Source organism: Ictalurus furcatus, chromosome 28 (genome assembly GCF_023375685.1).
Source record: "Ictalurus furcatus strain D&B chromosome 28, Billie_1.0, whole genome shotgun sequence".
Lineage (NCBI taxonomy): Eukaryota > Metazoa > Chordata > Actinopteri > Siluriformes > Ictaluridae > Ictalurus > Ictalurus furcatus.
Window position 1 is genome coordinate 16,271,551 of NC_071282.1, and position 24,305 is coordinate 16,295,855.

A 24,305-nucleotide genomic window follows, 5' to 3' on the forward strand; every position below is an offset into this window, starting at 1 on the left:
AGTGGTGCAATAACATATTCCTAATCCCCGCATCTGAATTCCTGACCTGCACATTGTAGTGCTCTACCTGCTCTAACACACCTGATGCAATTAATCAGCTAATTAACAACCCTTCCCAAGTTGATGTGGGTGTGTTAGAGCAGGGACAACACTAAAATATGCAGGACAGATCAGTAGTTGACTAGTCGTCTTTATTATTATTGGGACCACACAAGAGAATTAGCAAAATATTATTGTGATTACATCCATCTAAACGTGCTCTCATCTTCTTAGACATTACAGGAAGAGGTTGTGGTTATTCAGGACAGGATTTGACCAATATTATTTGTTGGGTGTCAATAATTTAAAAACCAGTGTTTTACAGAAACAATACATGACCCAATCTCAGATAATACTGTATTTAAATAATAATAATAATAATAATAATAATAATAATAATAATAAAATAGTGTCTACTCAAAATATCTCTCATTTCATGTTATTTATATTATGCATTAAAAAAATATGACAGATGCTAATTCTGGAGTTCTGAATAGTGTAGTAGAGTATATAGTACATTATAAATTTCAGAAGTTATTCATATCTCATCCATCCATCCATCCATTTTCTATACCGCTTATCCTAATGGGTCGCGGGGAATATTTTATTTAATGTTATATAATGAGTAAGAAGCTATTTTGGATTAAGCCACATGTTTCATTAAAATAAAATAAAAAAGCAAAGATAAACACAATGAGGATATCATACGCCACACATCTGAAACATATATCATGCTTGTCCAATGCACCATAAACAATTATATACTCACATTCAACGAATTAAATTGATCATTAAATTACATATAATAATTAATAATTAAATTACAAATAAAACTTTCGAGTTTTCTTTAAAAAAAAAAAAAGTTTTAGTACACCCAAACAATACATATTCTAAATACGGTTCGAATTCACTATTGACTGATTCCAAAATAAAGCCAGATATAATCCATACTACCTTACTAACTAGTATACACGACAAATTGATTGCTGTTTTTGGCGTACTATGTTACTTAGTACGCTAGTATGCTTCCCCCCCCCCCAACATTTCAATATGTCTGCCGAGAGCACGCGAACGTTTTTATGACGTATCATCTCGCGAGAACTCTTACAGGTTGCTTGGCAACAGCAGAAGAGTCCTCCAATTCTACAACAGCAGCACGAGCCGTCCGTTACAAAATGCTTCCGTAGTTTACCGTACAACATTAGTGCACGAGATTTTATGTTGAAAATATTATTATTTTACATTTGTTAAAAAAAGAAAAGATTTAGAAGGAATAGATTAAGGATAGCAAAGCGTGCTAACAATAAATAACGCGTTAGCTTAGCAGATTTACTCCAAAACAGCTAGTTAGGAGCTAACGTACAGTGACGTTAACTGCTCACTTACTAGGTAAGTAAATTGTAATTATTATTATTAATGTTTTTTTTGTATTAAAACAGACTGTAATTCTGGTAGCCTTAATTTATCAATAATTTAAGCTAATTATTGCAAAGCAAAAGCTAAGAATTAGCTGGTTCAATTATTTCAAGTGAATTCTTTTATTTTGTATGAGGTTAATTAATTATAGAAATTGTGTGTGGGTTTTTTTTTTTATTACGTTTGAAACTGAATGATATGAAATGTTGCAGTTATATCCATGATAAATGTTTTGTGCTTGTAGCACCCAATCACAGACTTTTTTCCCCATACAATAATAATTGAGGTGATTGTTCCTGTATATTCCTCACAGATTAAACCATTATGGCAAGTCAGAGACCCCCATCAGGCAGGCCTATGAGCCGTAGTTCTTTAGTCCCGGGGACTGCAAGACCTCCAACTGGCGTCAGACCTCCACAGACAGCGTTCAGAGTGGGAACAGGGGTGAGAGGATCAACCGGGTGATCTCAGTTCAATGAGCAAACAATGGATTAAATATCCAATAAATATTGTGGGGTTTCAGTGCATACAACTGCACCTGTCAGTATATACACTCACCGAGCACTTTATTAAGAACATGTGTACACCTACTCCTTCATACAATTATCTAATCAGCCAATCACATGGCAGCAGTGCAACGCATAAAATCATACTGGCAGCTTCGGGTAATGTTCACATCAGCCATCAGAATGGGGGGTGGTGATATGATCTCAGTGGTTGTTTATCATTTCTATATCTATATCTATAGTAACAACTCATTCACCCGGACACGTATGCCAGGTAATCCAAGTATAATCATTGTTATGGCGACGCTTTCTGTAAGGAGAGGTTTGTTTATTTATTTAAGGGAAGGAGTCTCCAGTGTCGGCACTTTTGTAACAGTCAGAGGTAAACCTCTACTTAAAGTTTAAAGGAGGAGTGTACGTTTTGTAGTTTCCTGATGATAATAAGCTGAATAATAACCCCCCCCCCCCATTACTAACTTAACGTGATGGAAGGACTGTTTATAGCTAAGTGATAACTTGCTTAGTGGACATTCAACAACATTAAATTAACTATAAATGGATAAAAAGTACAACGCAACGTACTTTAATTAATAAAAATGTCATTTCTGGCATAAGAGGAATAAAACACAGCTGGGGCATGCCGTTATGGTAACAGTAACTCCACATCACACTGATTATTTTCCTATAACAGCACACCCTCAAATGTTTTATTCCACACATAGAACGTTAATTAACTGTATAAAGATTTTTTTTTTTTTTAGAACATTTATTAAACAACAGTATGTAAACATCCATTATAAGAGAGTTTGGAGTAAATAGACATCTGTTATTTTCTCAGTACAGAGATACGTGTTGAAATTCTTGTCTGTGGTCATTACTTATATGATATGCTACAGAAGCTGAGAATAGAGATTAGGTTAAAAAAATAAATAAATCTACCAGCTCACTAATCACACCACATCCAGTTACATGTCTGTAATGTCTTCCAGACGGTGCCAGGTACTGGACGTCCAGGGACCAGGGCTGGGGCCACTGCCACGACGGGTGTGTTATCAGCTCAGATTAAAGTGACCGATCGTCCTGTCACGCAACAGGGTCTCAGTGGAATGAAGAGCGGCGGGAAAGGTGCTTCTCTAAAATACAGCATTTAATGTTACTTAGCTTCTACCTGTATTACAAGCCTTTTGTGGTTCACTTCCTTCTGCAGGACCCCAGAGGCAAATCCTGGATAAGTCCTACTACCTTGGTTTACTCCGGTGAGCCATTTATTATCCATACGTTCTAGCCGGAAAGTAGAGAGGGATGATCGATGACGATCATAAATTATTATATTTTCTTAATTGTTAAATGAGAATGTAAATCACAAGTATGCATCACAATCATTCAGGCAGTTTAGAATCATAATCGATTTATCCTGCATTTTTACCACTTTATCATTTTATGCATGCGACAGCAAAATCGCCTTTTTTTAAAAAAACTAAAAAAAACATTGTAGTTTATGTTAAAAGCTAATATTTCTTCACAGGTACGATAAGTTATTGAATTCTTATTTTCTGACACATTAATCGAGCACATTTTTCAAAGCTACTTCTTATAAGCACAATTAATCTTTAAATAAATAATTGATAAATAAATACATTACGCAACAAAACAGGGAATCCGATTAAAACTTATACAGTAAGTGTGGATCCTAAGATTTAACACACCAGAGAGAATAATAAATAAAAAAACAACACATTTTTATCTAACATTAGCTAAGCTCAGCAGTCCATTATGTTTAATTACTGTATCTCATGTGTAATCTCTTTTCCTTTCAGGAGTAAAATAAATGAGCTTACAACCGAGAACAGCAAGCTACAGAAGGAGATCGACGTCTTCAACCAGGAGAACTCGGTTTACCTGTCGTATGAAAAAAGGTCAAATGCGTTTTGTTACAGCATTACGGCAGTAAGCTTGTTCTTTAGGATGTATTTGCTCATCTGAAACATTTTCGCTCGTACAGAGCCGAGAGCCTTGCTGGGGAAATAAAGGATCTACAGGGGCAACTGGCGGACTACAACATGGTACACACCAACAGTTATAATGATAGAGCTAAAACTATACAATAAATAAACAGCTAAAAAGATTTCAGTATAACAGTTCAGGAATCCTATGTGTTTGTATTTTCTCAGTGAACTTCCTGTTAAGTAAAAAAAAAACAAAAAAAATTCCACACAGATTAAATATGATTAGTATTCTACATTTAAGGTGATTGATTGTTTGTGAAACTTTCAGCTGGTTGACAAACTGAACACCAACACAGAAATGGATGAAGTAATGAATGAAATCAGCATGGTGAGCATGGTTACATTATTGTTTATTTTTTTTTTCAGTACTTCAGTGGTGTTTTTTACATCGGAGTGTTTTTCATGTCACATTTCTCTTCACACGTTTTAGCTGAAAGTACAGAACGACCGAGAAGCCCAAAGCATAGACGCCATATTCACAGAGAGAAGAGAGTAAGTTGCCTTCGAGTCACAAATATCTCATCATAAGCACTCAACATCAGGGCTGACTGATAGAGTACACAAGATGGTGCTGTTAATCTGATTCTGCGTATACACTGTCCTGGTTTTAGCTGGTTTTTGTTTTTAAACCGCAGTGAAAGTAATGCAAAAATTTTTATTAACATATATTGACATTTATTTGATCAGTTTCATACACGTAAGATATTTCGAACGGCTTAGCGGCCTGCGTAAGGAATAAAAGACCTTGAAGGCGTGTGCTGTTATAGGAAATATAATCAACGAGTTACTGTCGCCACACCCGAAGCTGACTTTGCAATAGGTTTTATTCCTTTTAGCCAACGGTTATCATTTTTTAAATTTAATTAAATGACAGGACATATTTTTAATCACTTTACGGTTACGTTTAGTGTTGTGGAACGTCCGTTAATAAGACAAACGAAAAAACAAAAAATAAAGCAGCTTGTCATGATGGCGGGAAACCGGAAAGCTCACGAAGAATGTGAAATGAACATCTCCTTCCAGAAAACGTCACCGTATTTATCTTCTCTATTGATCTACGCTAAATATCAGCATGCTTTATTCACGCCTTCCAGGATTTCGCGATTTTGCGATCGCAGAAACGAACGCAAAATCAAGCAAACTCGACAGTGTTCGGAGGAGCTTGCAAATTTCTCAAAATGACCGCAGATTTTCTGCAGATTTGTCATCACAACATTCGTCATCGAACACGAGTACAGCGAAAAGGTCTCGTTTACCAACAAACATCACCGCGAAAGGACGCGCACGATAATTTCGTGCGATTGCGATTTCGCCGATTCAAGAAGTTTTCCGTGGAAAAAAAGGCACAAAAACTCTGCAAGTCACATCGAATTTTTAAAAAAAAAAGCCGCAAAACGATCGAGCGTTTTTGGATGCAACACTCAAAAAAACTGTGTGAAATCCTGTATTGACTGTTTATTAGTCTTTATTAATTATATGGACTGTCTACCATACATGTCCCTGTGAATGATCTGTCACTATGGAGAAGAATAATCAACACCTTTTGACCAATCAGATTAAACAATGTGGTATAAAGTGTTTTATAAATCACAGAGCTGAGCTGCACAGTGTGGTTAAAGATTAAAGTTCACAGCTTGTTAATGACAATCTAACTTCAGTGTGCTTTAAAAAAGATGCAAAGGAACAACTTATACAACATTTAAGCCAACAACTTGTACAACATTTTCTGATCGACATTTAAACATAAAAAAGAGCCACCTTCTGAATACACTTGTGATATCAATAAGTGATAAAAGTTTACTTTTAGAACCTGTGAAGCTTGTTCTGTTCTAGAAAACGAATAAGTATAGCGGTTTCATCGGGAGGAATTTCAGTCACAAGATAACAACAAGGATTTGCACCGTTTATCTTTCACCACATCTGGTTTCTACATGCATTTCTACAGTTGCTGCTTCTTATATGTTTGGACTTGTCATATCCAGACTTCTATCTTTCGCTTAGCATGCCTCAAACGGACCTGTTTTCTATTGAACCTTAAACAGTCCCGTCAGTCATTGTGACCAGTTTAGGGAGGGTCACTCAGTTTATACTTCATCAACCTCAGCATGCTCCTTGTAGTCCTCAGGCTGAATGTAGCCGTCCTCTATAAAGCCGTCTTCATCCTCGGCCGGCCCCGTAAGGCCCTGGTCCAGCTCGTTAGCGCTGGTCTCCGTCTGCTCCGTGTCCAGGCTGAAGTTGGAGTAGCGGCCTGTGTTAAAGATACTCGGCTCCTCGGCTTCGTGCAGCCTCTGGTGCCGGTAGTCGAAGAGCATCTTGTACCAGATGGGCGATTTGACCGCGCATACGATGACCATGGATGAGCAGAGAATGATCACGATCACTCCAGTGAGGAACTTCCAGGCGTTGGCCGCCACCGTCTTGTCAGCTTCAATCAAAGCAAGACACATACTGCTATTATATTTATTTATTTATTTATAAACAAGTTTCAAACTAATGGTCATTGTCAATTTTTAGATGCCCTCAGAGTAAAAGTGCACATTTTTTATTGAGAAGTGCATGCCTGCCACATCTTATCAGTGTCTACTGAATCTACACAGAGCATCATTGTTCATCTTTGCTTTTCCTACTGTTTGCTTGAACAGTTAGAACAGCAGTCTTTTTGTTTGCCTGTAGAAAGGAAAACTTTCTTGTGGAGATACGAAGAAGAGTTCCAGATCTCTAGGTCATAGTTCATTATTATTTAATTCACCACTCGCATATTAGATTATTCGGGTAAACACCATACTAAAAAATCACACTACAGTAGCACACTAATCGGATCTCTGTTGTGTGCAAACGTAACTTTATAAAGAAGAGCTGCCACAGAAGCAAAAGGCTTCACAACACCGCTAAAATGGCAGAAAAACAATGCATTTTTATGGCAAATTCCATATCAAACCATGTCAGGAAGTAAATTTGGTATCACATGCTTCTTCGTCAGCGTGTTTATTGGTGGATTGCACTTCAACTATAGAGATGAGTATGGTATTGCACAAGGGATCAAAAGTTTGGTACTTTTGCATGTCTTTCAATACATCGGTCTTCATGAGAAAAGGCAATTTTGATGTTTTATTGTGTCTATAAATGAATAGCTAGCTGTATATTTTACGTTTTTAAAAAGATTATATTTTTCCCATTAGTAGATTACACAAGTGTATGTAAATGCCAAAATCTGACAAACATAGGCTAATTGATGTATCAGTATGCTCGGTGTGTGGCACAAATATAAAAACAAACAACCATAGTCACCTGTGATTGAAACGTTGTCACTGCTTACTGTGGTCAACCCTTGACGTGGTGAACTTTGGATGGTAATAAAGGTTTTACTGGAAGCTGTTACTATAGTAGAAGTAGAAGTGGTTTTTGTAGTAGGGACTGTACTGCTTGTAACTGGAGGTAGCACTGTTGTTGATATATTGAGCACATCCAGGATTCTTTTTCCAGCCAGGTTCTCTGGAGTGGTACAGGTGGCATTTGGTCCTTGAAATGCAAAACATGTAACGAGTATTATTACTTTATTACTGCCTAATGAGCAGTGCACGTACAGTGCTTTTGTAAGTACTCGCCCCTTGAACTTTTCCACATTTTATAGTGTTACAACCTGGAACTGAACTGCACTTAATTGGGTTTATATGCCATGAATCTACACAAAATAATCCATAATATTGAAGTAGATGAGAATGAATATAGTATGCAAAATGATTTACAAATAAAAAAAAAAAAGTGATTGTTTAAGTATTCATAATTGATTGCATAATTATCCAATGTTGTGGAATCCTTAAATTAGTTCTTGTGCAATCAGAAGCCTTCGCATCATTATTAGAATGGAGTTGACCTGCATGCAATTAAAGTGTCCTATGATCTTGATATAATTACACTTGATTCTTGGAAGACCCCAGAGATTGTTGGAGAACACATCTAGACAAATGACATCATGAAGATCAAGGAGCTGTCAAAACAAGTCAAGGACAACGTTCTGGAAAAGGATCGATCAGGATTTGTTCAGGATCTAAACCTTAAAAATCCCACAGAGCACCATTAATGGAAAGAATATGGCTCAACCGTGACTTTGCCCTGAGGAAGCCGTCCATCAAAAGTGACTGACTAGGTAAAGAGGGGCGATTAGTCAGAGAAGCAACCAAGACACCAAGGATTATTCTCAGCACGATGCTCCCGGCACCGTGCTTCACTGATGCTGTGTGCGTTCTCAGGGCGATATGCAATGTTTTATATTTTTTATTTGTAAATAATTGTGCAATATTATAGGATATTTTGTGTGGATTCACAACATAGAATCCCAATTAAGTCCATTTCAGTTCCAGGTTGTAGCACTACAAAATGTGGCAAAAAATTCCACTGCTCCTATGTTTAATCAGAGCAGATCCTACCTGCCTGCAGTCCCCCATGATTCATCCACTTCACGAGCGTCAGTAACTCCTGCGTGCAGTTCCATGGATTCTCGGCCAGATCCAGAATCTTGAGTTTCTTCAAATCCGTGAACGTCTCGTTCCTTATCGTTTGTAGTTTATTCCCTGTTAAACGGAGCGTTTCCAGACTGCCGAGAGCAGAAAAAGCTCCATCAGGCAGCTGCTCTATGAGGTTGTACGAGAGGTCCAGCTCTGTCAGCTTGGAGTAATTTCTCAAAGCCTGTGTGTCCGAGCTGTTCATCACGATGCGGTTGTGGTGCAGGATTAAACTGGTTATGTTTACATCGTAGGTGGCAGGAATGTTTGCCAGTGTTTTATTGCTGATATCCTTGAAGCAAAGGCAAACATGGTATTAAATTCATTGTAATGTAAGTGTAGTGAATTAGCCCTGAAGCGTACATTAATATACAACACATCACGCACGCATCATGTGATTTTTTTTTTTTTTCTTTCTCGAAGTCGGAGAACTTTGTATGCAGTGTTCGTGATACTCTGCATTTGTCTTTAAACTGCTTCAAAAGCTTCTCTGAAACACTCACCAGGAATTGTGATGAAGCTGCCAATCGAGCCAGCGTCCACAGCAAGACCACCTCTTTCACCATCATGATCGTTTACCTGCAACAACACACAAGCATCAGAACATGAAACACGCCATGAAAACAAGCACCAGCCTACACGTTATGGAAACGCACACATCAGTGTATCTCTTCGGACAAAGGCGTTATTATTTAATCCACAGACCTCAGCTGGTTCAGACGGATGACTATGAGAAGAATAATCAAACTCACTAAGTATGAGACCATGGATATAGCACAAAGGGACGCTTTGTGCACATGGGTTGGTCCTGTAGGAGCATGCTGGAGCATGCTGTCTTCCCGTGTGCCACAGCTTGTGGGCTTTTTCGAAAGCGTTATCTGCTGTCAGCCACAAAGCCACTTGAAAGGAAGCCCAAATGAGTACAAAGTAGACCTGTGCTCATGGCTGAAGGGGTAGGTTGTTTTGCCGCAGTGCATGAACATGGAGGTCAGGGGTGACTAATTGTGTGAATTCGTACCCATTGGGAGGCTTGCTGGGGATCAGAGTCGTTTTTGCACTATGCACAAATGTGGCATCATGTCATATGACAAGCCTCGCTTTCTACATGACCTCTGCAGAAACACAATATTCAGATTGTCCACATAAGTATAATAATAAAGAACTGATATTCAGTGAAAAGGTTACAGGACAAAACTTGTCCAGCACTGAAATTCAGGATATGATATAAAGACATGATATAAAGACAGAATTAAGATCTTTCAGCATAGCCTGACTGCCATATTTACCAGATTATAAGGACTTATCCAGGATGAATTATGGGCTTTATATTTAATGCGCAATTTTATACATCACTTTTGCTAACATTGTGCAAATTGGGGTATATTTGGTGCGTAATTGTATTGCTTTAAGTGATTATTTAACGAATGTATTGTTTAGTTAGCTAGTGGTTAGAGAAAGCTGCTCAATTGCATCCAAACTTCAGCGGCCATTTGAAGACCAGCATTTTCATGTTTCTCAGAACCACACTCGAGTTTGAAACCAGCTCAACCAATACCCAAACAAATACCAAACCCCTGGCACAAACAGCCTTGGATTTATGATTTATGCCCCACAGTATAATACGCATTATGCGAAAAATTTTCCCTAGAGAAAAAATATAAATATACTGTACACTACATTGATACGTAAGTCACATTAATGCTTCATTTTCTTTTTCTTTCTTTCTTTTTTATTTTATTTATTTAGTTATTTTAAATAAATATTACAAGCAAGTCACGTCTGGCATATAGATTACAGAGACCCAAACCATAATCCTTTTAAATGTGACACATGACCAGTTTGGTTTAACACACACCAAAGCACATGTGTAGAGCGTAAATCCCATGATGCTACTTTTTTTGCCAAGACAATCACCATAGCAGATAGCAAGTAAATTATTTAACTGTTTAATCCTGATGACACTTTACATATTTAACCCTTGAATCATTGGCCTAATTCCATCTGCTCAGCAACGTTGTCATGTCCTAGATATTTCTCTTTACAGATATGTCTCTAAATCTACATGAAAGTACATAAACGTGTACGTTATTGAATAAGCAAATATTAATAAGACTCAAGAAATAATTCATGATTTCTGGAGAAAAAGCTTTTAAAAGTAGTAGACTTACCCGTAAGCCGGTCACGTAACAGGCAGCGGAGAGCAGCGACTATAGAGTGTTGAAATAGTTCTTCAAGGAACTGAGCTACATAAAGAACCTTTGCACTGCGTGATAAAAGCACGAAATTTCCTCCTGGCTAAAGATTCACTGTAAAGTGTCAGCCGACCAGACAGAGCTCACTGTAAAGGATTTACGGGTGATTTATTGGTCATCATTTCAATGCCATCGAAATTCTATCATGTGATTTTGGTCTATGTGGTGTTGATAAAGAAATGCGTTCTTTTGCTTTATTTCCCTTTTTTTTTTTTAAAAAATGTTGTGTAATATATGTGCAGTAACCTGGGAAACCCCATGGTGAAGTTTTGACACTTTCTACTATATATAGTTCCAAAACTGAAATATGTTTCTCCCTAGCATTTCTAGAATAAATCCTGGTTACTCTCAAAAGTGAGCGCAGGAACATTGCGGACATTTCGAAAGCTGAAATGATTCGGCGTGTGTTTCTTGAGTTAACTTGATCTAAAATCATAAAATGTGTGAGGACATCACTGTTAGCTAGCGAAGCTTTAGAGATCTTTATAGAGGCTGATTTTTGTTTGATGACATTTATATTACATTTATGGGCTCAAAGTATGTTATAGACATCTCTAACTCCATATTAATGGGATTTTTTTTATTTTTTATCACGCACCAATGGGTGTAATGGTCAAGTGTCCACATTTAGACTGACACACATGGACTATATGAAACTACATCATATGAGAGTTAGTCACCAAATCGTTTATGTCGGAAGCTCTCTTCATGAATTTAACATTGCTGTTTAGGGCTTATCTGTTGCTCACGTACTCCTAATTCTTGGAAGCAACGCACTGGGTGTACGAATAGATCCTTTACATTTATGCATCTAATGTCAATGGTCATTTACCCCCCCTCCCCACCCACCCCGTCTCAGAAAGGAGGACTCGATCCATGCTATAGAGGAAGAAATTGAAAGGGAGAAGCAGGCAGCAGATGACATAGTGAAAAAAATGCCCCCAGAGAAACAAGCCAGGTTTGCTGAGATGAACGCTATCAACGAGGAGCTGCTACAGGTTGGCTTAAAAAAAAAAACAACTAACAAGTTTTACACCACTGATATCTCAGTACCAACAGAATAAAATCAAGTAGCTATATGTGGGAGAACATTAGTAAATGATTTGCAGTTTATGGCTGCCTCTATTCCGCCGTCTACACGAATGTCTGTGTTTCCAGGAGCTGGCAACACGTCAGGACGAGCTGGACGCACTGATGACCAGGAAGGAAACATTAGAGGCTGTGAGTGGAGTCCTCACACCTGCCACACACACACAAACACACACACACTCACACACTCACACACCACTTGGCTTTCACGTAATGCACTGATGACCCCGTGATAGAGCCAGCAGCTGAATTGACTACAGCAGTAGCAGTAGAATCTTGATTTACGTCAAATCTTCTTGTGAATAAAGCACACACATACACACACACACACACACACAAATTTTTAGACCTGAAAACCAAAAAAATCCCTATGAACTTTTCCAGCACTGCTAGTACAACCCCCGTGTCTCGATGCCTCAGTCCCTTTTACTATTTATTTTCTTTCTTCCTTTTCTTTCTTTCTTTCTTTCTTTCTTTTCTCTATGTTGCTCTCGGTGACTCAAATAGGAGTTGGAACACTCTCGGGTGAAGCAGGAGGCCGTAGTGCTGTATGAGCGGCTGCACGATCTGGAGCTGCGCCGAGACACCCTGCAGGCTGAAGACAAGAGCATGATCTCTCCACAGGAAGAAAGAGAACGCCTGTTGAAACAGGTCAACACGTACCCTGTACCCCCTCACCCCCCTGTCTAACGCCGGTATAATAGATTCACGCAGGACTTCTATACGTTGATTTTACGTTCTCTTTCAAATTCAGGTGAAAGAAGATAATCAAGAAATTGCCAGCATGGAGCGGCAGTAAGTAACCTTGTTTTTGATGCGATCATGAGTGGAACATTAAATTAGGTAGTGGTGGTTCAACGGTTAAAGTAACCCTGGGTTACTGATCAGAGGGTCGAGGGTTCAAGTGCCAACACTGCCGCTGTTGGGCCCTTGAGTAAGGCTCTTAAGCCTCTCTGCTCCAGGGGTGCTGTACCATGGCTTACCCCAGTTTCTGACCCCAGTTTCTTAATGTATACGTGACAAATAAAGGCTTCTTTGTCTTATTCTAGTTGAACTGACAACTTGACTCTTGTTTCCTCAGACTGACTGAAACACGGGAAAAAATAAACCGCCTCAAGGAAGAGTTGCGACAAGTTGACATGGACATGGAGGACCATCAAGGTATGGCACAACCGCATCATCTCCTGGGCTATTTTAGACGGAACAGCGGCCTCTAGTGTTAAAAGTGCCTCATCAGCTGTACCACATTGGTAATAAGCATCTGATCATTTCAACGGTTCTGGAAATTGTGCAATGATTCTACATCTATCTTGTTTGTGGGTAATTAGCAACAAACACCCAATGTAATTTTGATTAATAACAAGAAAAACAAGTATTCATTAATATTCTATAACTCTGACAGTAGTTCCAACTGTACGCCAAATCACAGGTTAATATGAATGCACTTATTTTTCTTATTCATTATAATTTCTTAGCTAATTCGCAAGGACAAGATATTCAGATATTCTAAGTTTAATAATAAGCACATCTAAAAACGTCGAATTGTCGATATGGTGACGTTTTCGGTGAGAAGATGCTTATTTAGCATTTTTGAAAGGAGTCTCCAGTGTCAGAAAAAGAGACTGACTCTAGCTGCCATAACGTAATTGATAACAGGAACTTGTTTTCACAGGCATTCCACAAGACTAACTGTAACTATAAATGGATAAAAAGTATTATTAGAGATGGCAAATTGCAGTCCATGAGGAATAAACCACTTTGGGACATAAAGTGTCCTCATAAAGTCTTCCCAAGACAGACTAATCATTGGTTTTAATAATTTATTCACTAAATATGGTCAAACACCACCTACTTTCACATGAGGGGGTCACTACAGACCCTTTATGAAGCCCAGTGGCAAAAGACAAGATCTTATTTACTTGAAACAAAACTTGAAACAACTTTTCCAAACCTTCCTTTTTGCCATCATATAGAGAAATCAGATTTCAAACCTTTTTACAATTCTGAAGCGTGTGGCCAGCTTCAAAAGGTGTACAAACGGTATCAGACGCTCTGTGGGCCATGAGCGAAGCGTCTGAGCTTTGGGACGCACGTCTATCCCTAATCGGTAGCGCACAGAGACGCAGAACATGAACTTCTCCAGAAGTGCAGACACCCCTGGCTCCAACAGAGTTCATAATGTATGCGTTCACACTTTTGTCCGAATTTCTGGGAAAGCCCCTGGGACAGATATCGTAGTTGTTTCAGTGTGTAAGCACGAGGCAATTAGGAGTTGTTTTCTCTAAGGCCTGTTTGCCCTGGACGGACTGTAAATTCTTAAGTGCTTTTGGACGTGTTCCAAAAAGCTTTAGCATCCCTCCTACTAGTGTCTAGGGTGAAGCCTGGAGAAGATACAGTGAAACAGGAGAGAAGGAGATATCTGTGTGTGTGTGTGTGTGTGTGTGTGTGTGTGTATGTGTGTATATGTGTGTATATATGTATGTGTATATGTGTATATGTGTATGTGTGTATGTATGTGTATGTGTGTATGTATGTGTATATGTGTGTGTGTATGTATGTGAACAGCCAGACCCTATCTGTCCATTGTAGAGAGGAAGTGGACACTGCAGGCTCATTGTACAGCACGCAGACACAAAGAATACTTACACACGCAGCATGTTCCTCTGTATTGTTGGTTTATGTCAAGCTGCCTTGCTGTTTTTCTTATTGTTTCCTCTCCTTTCTTTTTCTCATTGTGTGTGTGTGAGTGTGTGTGTCTTTTTTTTCCCCTTCTGTCTTGCTCTGTATGTTCATGTCAAGACGGTAAGATTATTTCCATATGTCCGTGTAGTTTCAGTACTTCTGGTGAAAAATCGATGCAATTATCTTTATAAAAGATGGTTTAGCGCATAAAGGGATTGTTTTGCGTGAGCTACAACCTTCTTTACGGAACCGATAACGTAATTATAAGAGATTTGTATAATTTTAAGGATTCTTAGACATGCTGATCCTCAAGATGATCCTGGATCCTTGTTTGTGAGATATTTCCTGTCTATGTGCCAATTTCTATTGATATTCCAGATAGTTAGAGAGCTTTTATATCCATATTAATGGAACAGTTATAGAAAATAAAAATCAGTCAAGATATTACAGAGATGTCAGACTAAGACTCTTTTTTTTTGTGCAATCTTTGCTTTATGAACAGGTGAACGAACCCAAAAGTACAAAGAGCTGCAGAAAAAAGAAGAGGAAATTGACAGTGAGTGCCATCTTCCTGCTTCTGCTTGCTGTGTAACATGTGTGAGAGGTCATTTTAGTGGGTTTTTTATTTTTATTTTATTTTATTTTAAATTGTGCATGTTTTCACAGCTTACCTGGAGACGTTTGACACCAATCAAGCGCAGGGGATGGAGCACATTCAGGAGACTCAGGCCAACATCGTGGCTCTACTGGAACAGTCTAGCAGGGTAATAAAACCCTGCACACACAGCATGCACTCCGACTTCTTACATCTCCGACGGTTGCTCGTGAAGCCTACATGCTCTTAGTGTAGAAATTGTTTTTGTTCCGTGATTTATAGATGAGTTGTTAGGCTTCTGGTGAAATGTTAGTCAGTTAGTCAGGGTGAAAAAAGCGTTCTGTTTTTCTTTCAGATGATGAATCGTTTGAATCAGCTTTCGGCCGTCAGCCCCCACGAGCTCAAGTCCATGCAGGAGGACCTCAGCTTTAAAGAGACGGAGATGCAGAAATCTCAGAGTACAGCCAAGGGACTGTCTTCTGGTCAGACACACACACACACACACATTATACACAAATATGCTTACAGTATAGCAGCTATAAACAGTGATTCCTTCCCAGCCTCGTTTTTTCTTTCTCTTGAAGTTAATTAGAATAACAAATGTGTAGCTTGTCATGTGACCGAGCAATGACAAAGTCTTTTCTTTAAGCTACAAAGACAACAGCATGCACTCAATACCATTTGAATTGTAATGATTAAAAACATAGACAGAACATCACCATGCCAACGATATCTCAGAAAAGTGTATCGCATAATCATTCATCACGATATTGATACTATATCGATATATCGCCCAGCCCTTCTGACTGTTCCAAACCGCTGACACTGGAGGCTCCTTCCAAAAATACTAAATAAAGGTTTCCATGCAGAAAAATTCAGCATGTAAACACTGACAGGTTTTATCATCAACGGTAATGTATTAGAACGAGCGCGTGAATATAAACCGTGCAGCCAAACTACTATCAGAGCTGCTGACCAATCAGAATTGAGAATTCAGCAGCGCTGTGGTATAACAAATAATGAATTGAGAACATAATTGTGTGAATAGGTTGACAGCAGGCTTTAAATTTTGTATAGAAAGTTTTTCATGGTTTAAAAGCAGTAACTGTTCTAATTAGTGGAGTTGAAGCGAGGCGTTCCATCTTATTAGTGTTCTTTTAGAACACAAAAGAGCTCTGCTTTTACTGCACGTGACCTGTAATAATAAAGGAGGAACGGCCACACATGCGCTAATCCCCGGAGAAAGATCAATCAAAAGGAATCAAGGTGACCAAACGGTCAGTTACACTGCTCCACAAGTCCACTCCCCAGTTCTACATCCTTCTCCTTCACTCCCTGCTATGTAGCTGAAGCTCAGCCAAGAGGCTTTCCTTCCTTTGTGTAAGACACCTTGGAGCTGCGGTATCCCTCCCACTCCTCAGCATCGTCTTATCTCCGCAGTGCCGCCCCATTTCCTCCACTGCGCTCTATTCTCGGTTCCACCAGGCATTGTTCCTCAGCACCCTGTTTATTTATCTTCTAGCAGCGCACTTTCGTAGCCTGCTGAAAAGCAGTGAAGGGGAATGCCGTACAGCTTGGCTTTAAAGGAAGAGGCTGCTGGAGAACAGAAGAAAACCAGCGGGGACTAATTTGTGTAACGTACAAAGTTAGCATTTCAAACATTCTCGAAGACATTGTTAAACGTCATAATCTAAATTTGATGAAAACAAAGATGGCTGCTCTCGTAACAAGGCAAACACACGTTTCTTCTGAGACACGTAACGCTAGCCAAGTGTATCTTTTACAACTGTTGCTCATGCTGTGTCAAGGAGCAGTGTAACACACATGGAGGAAAGCACTACCTGCAGTCTTCCTCATACATGAGCTCACATGATTGTCGTTGTGAAATCTGGCACACTGATTGGGGAAGGTTTAAGGAACATTCTGACCAAATTTGGGCCAAGTGCTGCCAATGCTCTGGCACCATCATTGGGTCCAATTTGGTCCGAATTTGGAAGTACGTTTATGGTCATAACTTTTGAACCCTGTGTCCAAAATTTAAAAGGCATCCCTGGATTCCCTGGGTCAAGACGAGTTCAACGCACCCAACACCTAATTAGACTAATTTTCCGCCACCTTGGAATTGTTTTTTTTTTTGCTACTCCGTCCGAACATCACCACATTAACGCACATCATCTTCAGAGTAAGCTTCACAAAAGTCATCGACAGCATTTTGAATACTCCAAACGGTATGCCCGTAATATGCCACCGAATCTGACAGCAAAACCACCAAACAGGAAGTAGCTCATATCTTTGTGCACAGACAAAAAAAACTTGGTAGGCAGCTTCAGGACCATGATCTGAGGCTATGCAACGTCGCCACCTACTGATCAAAAGTTACAACAACTTGCTAAAAATGGTTACATCTAGCTGCCATCTTGAAGGAATTTTGATATTCAAAACCATTCTCCTTTAATATTCATGCCAGAACAATAAACAGATCTGACAAATAAATAAAAACTTGAATGGAAAATTGTATAAATTCGATATTTCTTTAAAGTTATCGTGTGTGTGTAAATGAGGCTTCAGGAAGTTCACAGATTTCTATATTGCTGGAAACAATTACAACCGTTTAGTGCGCAGAGGTAAAGGTCATGTCACATCAAGTGACAGTTTTTATTGCCATTCCTCTATATAGCTAGTATACATCAGAACGAACTGTGCAGAACAAACACAAGATTAGCTTTATTAAACAACTGGAATGCCGCATTGCTGCTGTGTAAAAAATTTTAAAACCCTGTGTAAGATATTCATCGCAAAAGGGTTTGTGTTAAGTGGCTTTTGCATTGGTGTGTGTGTGTGTGTGTGTGTGTGTGTGTGTGAATATGTGAGTGAGACGATTGGCTCCGGTGTTAGGTAAAAGAAAAACCCCAAGAGGAGGAAGCAGCAGAGAATGCTTAGAAATGCTGACAGGGCATTTTGATTACACACTACATACTACACACATACACACATGCACCACTCTCTCTAAACACAGAACCGGGCCTGCTGCCTATCAGGAGGAACTGGCCCTTTTCCCCTTCCTGTCTCCCCAAACCCACCAGTGCTGTGCAAACCGAAGAACCAGCCACTAGAGAGCATTTCCAGTGGGAAAAAGCCTACAGATAGTGATTTGGCTTACAGTAGCTTCCATGTTGTGTAACATGAGCTGCTTCTAAAAGCATTGAATCCTTGCTTTGCTAAGCGCCGTATAACGGTCCTTGCACTGTAACACACACACACACACACACACACTCACATGTGCCTTGTGGCCTTTTGCCCTATATCAGAAAACAGTACTGCGAGTATTGTGGAGTGCATGTTCAGCACAAATAGTCTTTGGGGGAAAAAGAAACTTGTGATAATCCAAGTTCAAACAGAAATATTCTGAGATTCATAGTTCGAATAGAGGCCGAGGTGAAAGGTGACATCTGTGTTCCGGCTGCAACGGAATATCATCCTTTTTTTTTTTTAAATTAATGATACTGTTTATGATATAAAAGATGTATAAGTGAAAGTGAAGTAGTAACACCACACCACACCACCGCTTCGTTGATTATTTTCCTATAACTGCACACCCCCAAGTGTTTCATTCCTTACATAAAACATGATGTGTAAACCACATGAGCCAGCACCGGATTAGATTACTGCACTTGATTAAAACTCTGTGCTTACGTGTGTGTATGTTCAGAGTGCGAGCGTCTGCAGCAGGACCTGCTGAACGTCGAGCGGCTGGAAGGGAAAGTGCAAGTCGAGATGAACTCTCTGAAAGAAAAGATCCAGGAGATGACTGAAGGACTGAAGACATACAGGGATCTGGATGCCCTGAAAGCCTCTGGAGAGCACAAGATGAAGGTAGCTGACTTGAGCCTATATACTTAAAAGTATAAAACGTCAAAAATAGTTCAGCTGTAATGACCTGAGATCTTATGAGCATCTCCCTCCTCATAAATCGTGTCCTCTCAGGAAGAATATGTATTTCATTATGCCTTTTCCTCTCGTTAGCAGACATACACATTTCCTCTGATAGTAATGCAAGCTCTCTGTAGCATAAACATGGATATCAGCTGCTCGAGCTTTTCTGTAGGACGCAGTGCACTTAAGGGCATTTTGCCTAAAACAGGATGCACCTTTTTTTTTTTTTTTTAAACGTCTCCCATTAGGAGCTCATGATTCTTCCTTTGTGGAAAGCGCATAGTAGCTCAAAGGTCACGCGTACATGGACCTACGCAGAGTGAGATAACCTGGCTCTATTTTGAGAAGGCAAACAATAAACGAATACATATTTTGATGTAGATGCAATTTGACATTTTCGACAAAGTCACATATACACTTGACAGATTTGGGAAATGTGTGGTTTCATGGTCAGATTTCATTTCTGTTCTGAGTGTATGCAGCGTTTATGTTTCTAAAATAACAGGACATTTCAAGGACACGGCCACAGGTCCAGCACAACTGGTAATTGTTTACTTCAAATAAGCAGAGACTGGCCAAAAAACAAACCACATCTTAAAGCTGTTAACATCAAATTCCCAGATTCTCAAGTTCCTATGAATGAGTTGTTAATGTACTGTAGAAACCATAGCGTATTAGAACGAACACGTGATGTACCGTGCAGCCGCACTATGGTCAGAGCCGCCGTTATACGCCTTCTGACCAATCAGATTTGAGGATTGTCCTGTTTGTCCTGTACGTGTTTTTTTTTAGATGTTGCAGAAAGAAAGAGTGTCTCTAACAGAGAGGAGAGACGCCTTTAAGAAGGTCAATCACAAGATGAATGAGGAATACCAGACTCTTACGGCACAGTTACAGGAGAACGAGACTCACGCACAGGTCAGACACACACTTGAGCACGCAGCATCATTACAGCTTTAATCGTAATATTTAAACGATTTTGTAGGTATTTTCCCCCCTAACCTTACCATGTTGGCAAACCAGCACCTTTGCTGTACTTTTTTGTTTTGTGTGTGTGTGTGTGTGTGTGTGTGTCTGTGTGTGTAAACACCCAGCAAGCAACTTTACTGTGTCCCACGACTGCATAATTTCTGGGTGGGGTATCGTTTCCTGATGCCTGCGCTCTTATAAAGGCTAAAGGTCCAGGCTCACAAGTCTTTACATCAGTCTTGGCAACACACCTCTGTGCCTATCTACGGAGGAAATGGTTCTGTCCAGCCAGCAAATTTACACTGTTGTTCTGCTGAGAGAGCGCGCGACGATCATGTCCTTAGATACCCCGAACATACCCATTGTACTGGGATTCGCTGGCACATTTCACACGCCCACTTAGAGTCGCCTTAATGTTTACGAAACGTTTTTCTTATGATAAAAAAAAGCTTTTAGGGAGCATCACTGCAGTGCTTCTGCTCCCGGGAGCTACTGGGAAAATCTGAGTTAGCACTAAACACATGATGAAAGAGTTAATATAAGATTATAAATATGTATACATATGCAGTTTTATGACATGTAACACTGGTTGATCATGGGAAAGTTGTATATTCGTATAATCTGGGTCGCTTGATGAGAGTAAAAGCCACTTCTGTGCTGTTTTCTGATCACCACATCAAGCAGTTTGTTGTTTAATGGGGAAAAAAAGTGATGACATTTAAAAAACAACAACAACAACAACAACAAAATAACAACACTCTGAAATAATAGAACCGATGACATTTACGGTTCGCTTTTAACCGTGTGGAACATTTTCTAATATGAGTTTCTGTCGTTTGTCCTGCAGCTATCGAATCTGGAAAGGAAGTGGCAACACCTTGAACAGAACAACTTTGTTATGAAAGAGTGTATCCTTGCTCGTTCAGCTTCCATGCTAAGAACAATCCTGGCATCATTCATTTATCTTCAAGAGCTTTACTCTGGTCAAGGTTGCACTGGATCGAGTATGAGGCAGGAATATACCCTGAATAAGATGTGCACACACACGTTCACACCTAGGTGCAATTTAGCTTAGCCTGTACATTATATGGCCAAAAGTTTGTGGACACCTGACCATCACGACCATACGTGCTTTTTTTTGAGCATCCCGTTCCAGGTTTAGTCCCTTTGCTGTTCTAATAACCTCCACTTTTACGGGAAGGCTTTCCAATAGATTTGGAGCGTGGCCCATATATGGACCACAAACAGTGGTGCTTGAAAGTTTGTGAACCCTTTAGAATGGTCTATATTTCTGCATGAATATGGCGTAAAACATCATCGGATTTTCACGCAAGTCCTAAAAGTAAACAAAGCGATCCTAATTAAACAAATGAGATGAAGATATTATACTCTGTCGTTTATTTATGGAGGAAAATTATCCAATATTACGTATCTGTGAGTGGCAAAAGTATGTGAACCTCTATTTTTTATTTATTTATTTATTTATTTTTTATTATATGATTATCAGTTAATTTTACAGTGAAATTAGAGTCAGGTGTTTTCAATCAGTGGGATGACAACAATCAGGTGTGAGTGAGTGCTCTGTTTTATTGAAAGAACAGCGATGTATCAAAGTCTGATCTTCTTCCACAAACATGTGTTTGTGTGAGTGTATCATGACACGAACAAAGCTGAGGACCTTGAGTCGTTGATGCTCATCAGGCTGGAAAAGGTTACAAAACTATCTTTAAAGAGCTTGGACTCCAATCCACAATCCACAGACAGATAGATGATCAGGTTTCTACAGACTTTTGGCCACATAGTGTGTTTGGGAGGGGGGAGGAAACCAGAGAACAGAGAGGAAGGCCACAGGGAGAACATGGGAACACTCCACACAAACAGTACGTCTCAGGATCGAACCTGGGACGCTGGAGCTGTGATGCAGCAATGCTACCTTCTGCGTTCTGGCATCATTCACATCCTTCATATTGATCCCAGGGGTCTGTCCACAGTCAATTTATAGAAGCTGCACACACCCTGAACATGCAATATTCAGTATTAGCCTCAACATGTTATCTGCTTACATAAAGCCATGAGTCTGCTCGGCATTAGCACTCACTTGTCAGGCTTATCAACAATCCACCTAATCTGGTCACATTTTATTTTTGGACTACAAATGTAAATATTTATTACATCACACTCCCTTGTTCTAATTCATTTGTTCTTATCTTCAAGACTCTTTATTATATTTGTATTTTACTCTATACTTTTTGTCCATTTTCATTCTTTTGAAAATGTGTATTCTGTTCGAACTTTACTTAGATAGGTGGGAATTTTGGTGTTTAACCCATAGAGGTTAAAGGATCAGATTTTTAAACAGGTGGTTTCATTTAGCAGCGCACGATCTTTCTTTAACTCCCCGACCACCAGTCATCGCCTCTAAAGGCATGGAGAGCGATTACCGGCCCGTGAAGAAGAATGTCACCAAGCAGCTGTCTGAATACAATAAGATCCTCATGGATGCTTTGCAGGGCACCAAAAACTGAGCACCACTTCCTGCCTCCCGCAACCGCCATTACGGCTCTGCGACTTCATCACTGACTCACTTCCTGTGCAGGACTGCTCTCCTACTCAACATTCCATAGGCATGGCACACGTGCCGTAGAGATTAGAGATGATCCCGGTGGTAACCCCCCCCGCCCCCCAAAAAAAGACACACACACACACACACACACACACACTCTGTCTTTCTCAGATTTATCTGTGACAGCTCTTTGATGGCAAGTACACAGACTCAGATGCGTAGAGTCATTAAATTACTTTACACCCTATGGCATCCAAAGTTGAATTTTCTGTAAAGTTCTACACTTAATGTCACTGAATGCAGCAATACACTTTGTTATGAATTAATGTCCTGTTTAGTCTGTGAATGACATTTTTAGGAAAAAATGGCATGATGTGTAATTTCCAGATGTTGGCAAGCCTCAGGCGTCGGTGCAGTAAGGGGTTAATGGCAGACAGGAAGAGCGGTGGCCGATAACACTATTGTTTTAATGTTATTGGTTTCCGCGTTGCTTTATCAGAGAAGGGGGTTGCCTAGTGTTCTCCTCAGATTCATTAATCTCTCATCCTCTCACCCACCCTGTTGTCTGCTTTGTGTGTGCGCACTTAGAGCCTCTCTCTCTTCTCTTATGAACACTGCTGTATGCAGTGATTTCCCCCTCAGAAGCATGATCTTCATCCTTTCCCCATTACACGAGCACCTCACATGGATAGAAGCCAGAGTTATGGGAGACATAGTGGCAATGGGAGAGGTGCAAGAGGTTGGGGTATTATCCTCAAAGCCAGAGCCATTGTGACTTCTTTTCACCTCAAAAATACCAAATCTTGGTACTTGGCATCAGAAAACTGGAACTGTGCTTTTTTTTAAAAAAAAAAGAAAAGAAAAGAAAAATTTGAATAATGTATTGAACATCAGTCCAGAATCAAAGGTTGTACATTTTTTGGTGTTTGGTCAATAACTTAATTCACAGCCCTTTGGTCAAAACCATAACCCTCGAGTGATAACCATAACTGATATGGTTTTAATGATTCGGTATTACCATTGAATAATTTTCTCTAGAGTCTTTATTTTTCAGGATATTTCAGGCCCTGAAATTAGCCACGCCCCTATACGGTATGTAACAGCCCTACTCCTATACCTAGCCCTATACCTGTTTTTCTTCCAAAAAGCACTTCACGTAGTAGTGTCGGGAAGAATTGTCAAAAATGTTTTCATTGCTTTGGAATAGACAGAAAAGGAAAAAAGCTACTCTCAAGCTTAAGTTATAGGTGATATACTGTACATGTAGAATAAAATGCTGTAAAACAATTGTTGCCTTGGGGTGGGATGGGAAGGTGGATGGTATTTGCTAGTGGGGGTTCAAATACAAAAAGCAGTCTATAAGAGAGCCACTACTGCAAAATGCTTGCAGTCAAACTGTTACTTCAGCTCCAAACACAATCTTTCAGTACCTTTTTAGAAGAAGCTTTGACTTATTGACTTATGGTGACTTTTGTGAAAACGGTAGAAATAATAAACATTTTCATGTTTTATTGTTAAGGAGTTGTTGTTTTTTTGTGGAACTTTTGGATATTTTGTTCTCCGGGAGGTTATGACACATACTTACACGCTCTATCTGTAGCTAGCTTCTCTATTGAAACGTATTGTAATTGGCCCTCACGTGTATTCCAATCCATAAAGAAACCAGACACACACACACACACACACACACTAACACACACAGCCTAAGAGTTTGATAAATAGTGTATAAGAACAGCCAAAAGCATGTCGAGTT

At 39.5% G+C, this 24,305-nt stretch overlaps 2 protein-coding genes and 1 long non-coding RNA gene across 3 annotated transcripts; 1 reads left to right on the plus strand and 2 right to left on the minus strand.

Moving 5' to 3' along the window:
* Positions 1-1,177: 1,177 nt before the first annotated feature.
* ift74 (intraflagellar transport 74) lies at positions 1,178-24,070 on the plus strand. The gene is made up of 20 exons (XM_053618237.1): positions 1,178-1,428; positions 1,769-1,899; positions 2,951-3,086; positions 3,169-3,217; positions 3,779-3,877; positions 3,964-4,024; positions 4,236-4,295; positions 4,398-4,459; positions 11,581-11,719; positions 11,880-11,942; positions 12,318-12,461; positions 12,565-12,605; positions 12,892-12,971; positions 14,995-15,048; positions 15,159-15,256; positions 15,443-15,569; positions 18,797-18,960; positions 19,813-19,938; positions 20,837-20,897; positions 22,399-24,070. Exons 2-20 carry the CDS (start codon positions 1,780-1,782, stop codon positions 22,512-22,514), a joined length of 1,800 nt encoding a protein of 599 aa, XP_053474212.1. The 5' UTR covers positions 1,178-1,428; positions 1,769-1,779; the 3' UTR covers positions 22,515-24,070.
* On the minus strand, positions 5,963-8,118 carry LOC128603652 (leucine-rich repeat-containing protein 19-like). The gene is made up of 2 exons (XM_053618239.1): positions 7,256-8,118; positions 5,963-6,392 (listed from the first exon to the last, which is right to left on the minus strand). Exon 2 carries the CDS (start codon positions 6,319-6,321, stop codon positions 6,052-6,054), a length of 270 nt encoding a protein of 89 aa, XP_053474214.1. The 5' UTR covers positions 6,322-6,392; positions 7,256-8,118; the 3' UTR covers positions 5,963-6,051.
* On the minus strand, positions 8,676-9,263 carry LOC128603653 (uncharacterized). The gene is made up of 3 exons (XR_008385042.1): positions 9,175-9,263; positions 8,973-9,048; positions 8,676-8,761 (listed from the first exon to the last, which is right to left on the minus strand). It is a non-coding gene; the product is annotated as an uncharacterized LOC128603653 (long non-coding RNA).
* Positions 24,071-24,305: the final 235 nt, after the last annotated feature.

Bases quoted from the DNA above. Each gene is read 5' to 3' on its own strand.
- ift74 (XM_053618237.1), top strand. From the start codon at position 1,780: ATGGCAAGTCAGAGACCCCCATCAGGCAGGCCTATGAGCCGTAGTTCT. The intron at 4,025-4,235 runs GTACACACCAAC...TGAAACTTTCAG, and splicing joins AACTGGCGGACTACAACATG to CTGGTTGACAAACTGAACAC. The intron at 11,720-11,879 runs GTTGGCTTAAAA...CTGTGTTTCCAG, and splicing joins TCAACGAGGAGCTGCTACAG to GAGCTGGCAACACGTCAGGA.
- LOC128603652 (XM_053618239.1), bottom strand. From the start codon at position 6,321: ATGGTCATCGTATGCGCGGTCAAATCGCCCATCTGGTACAAGATGCTC.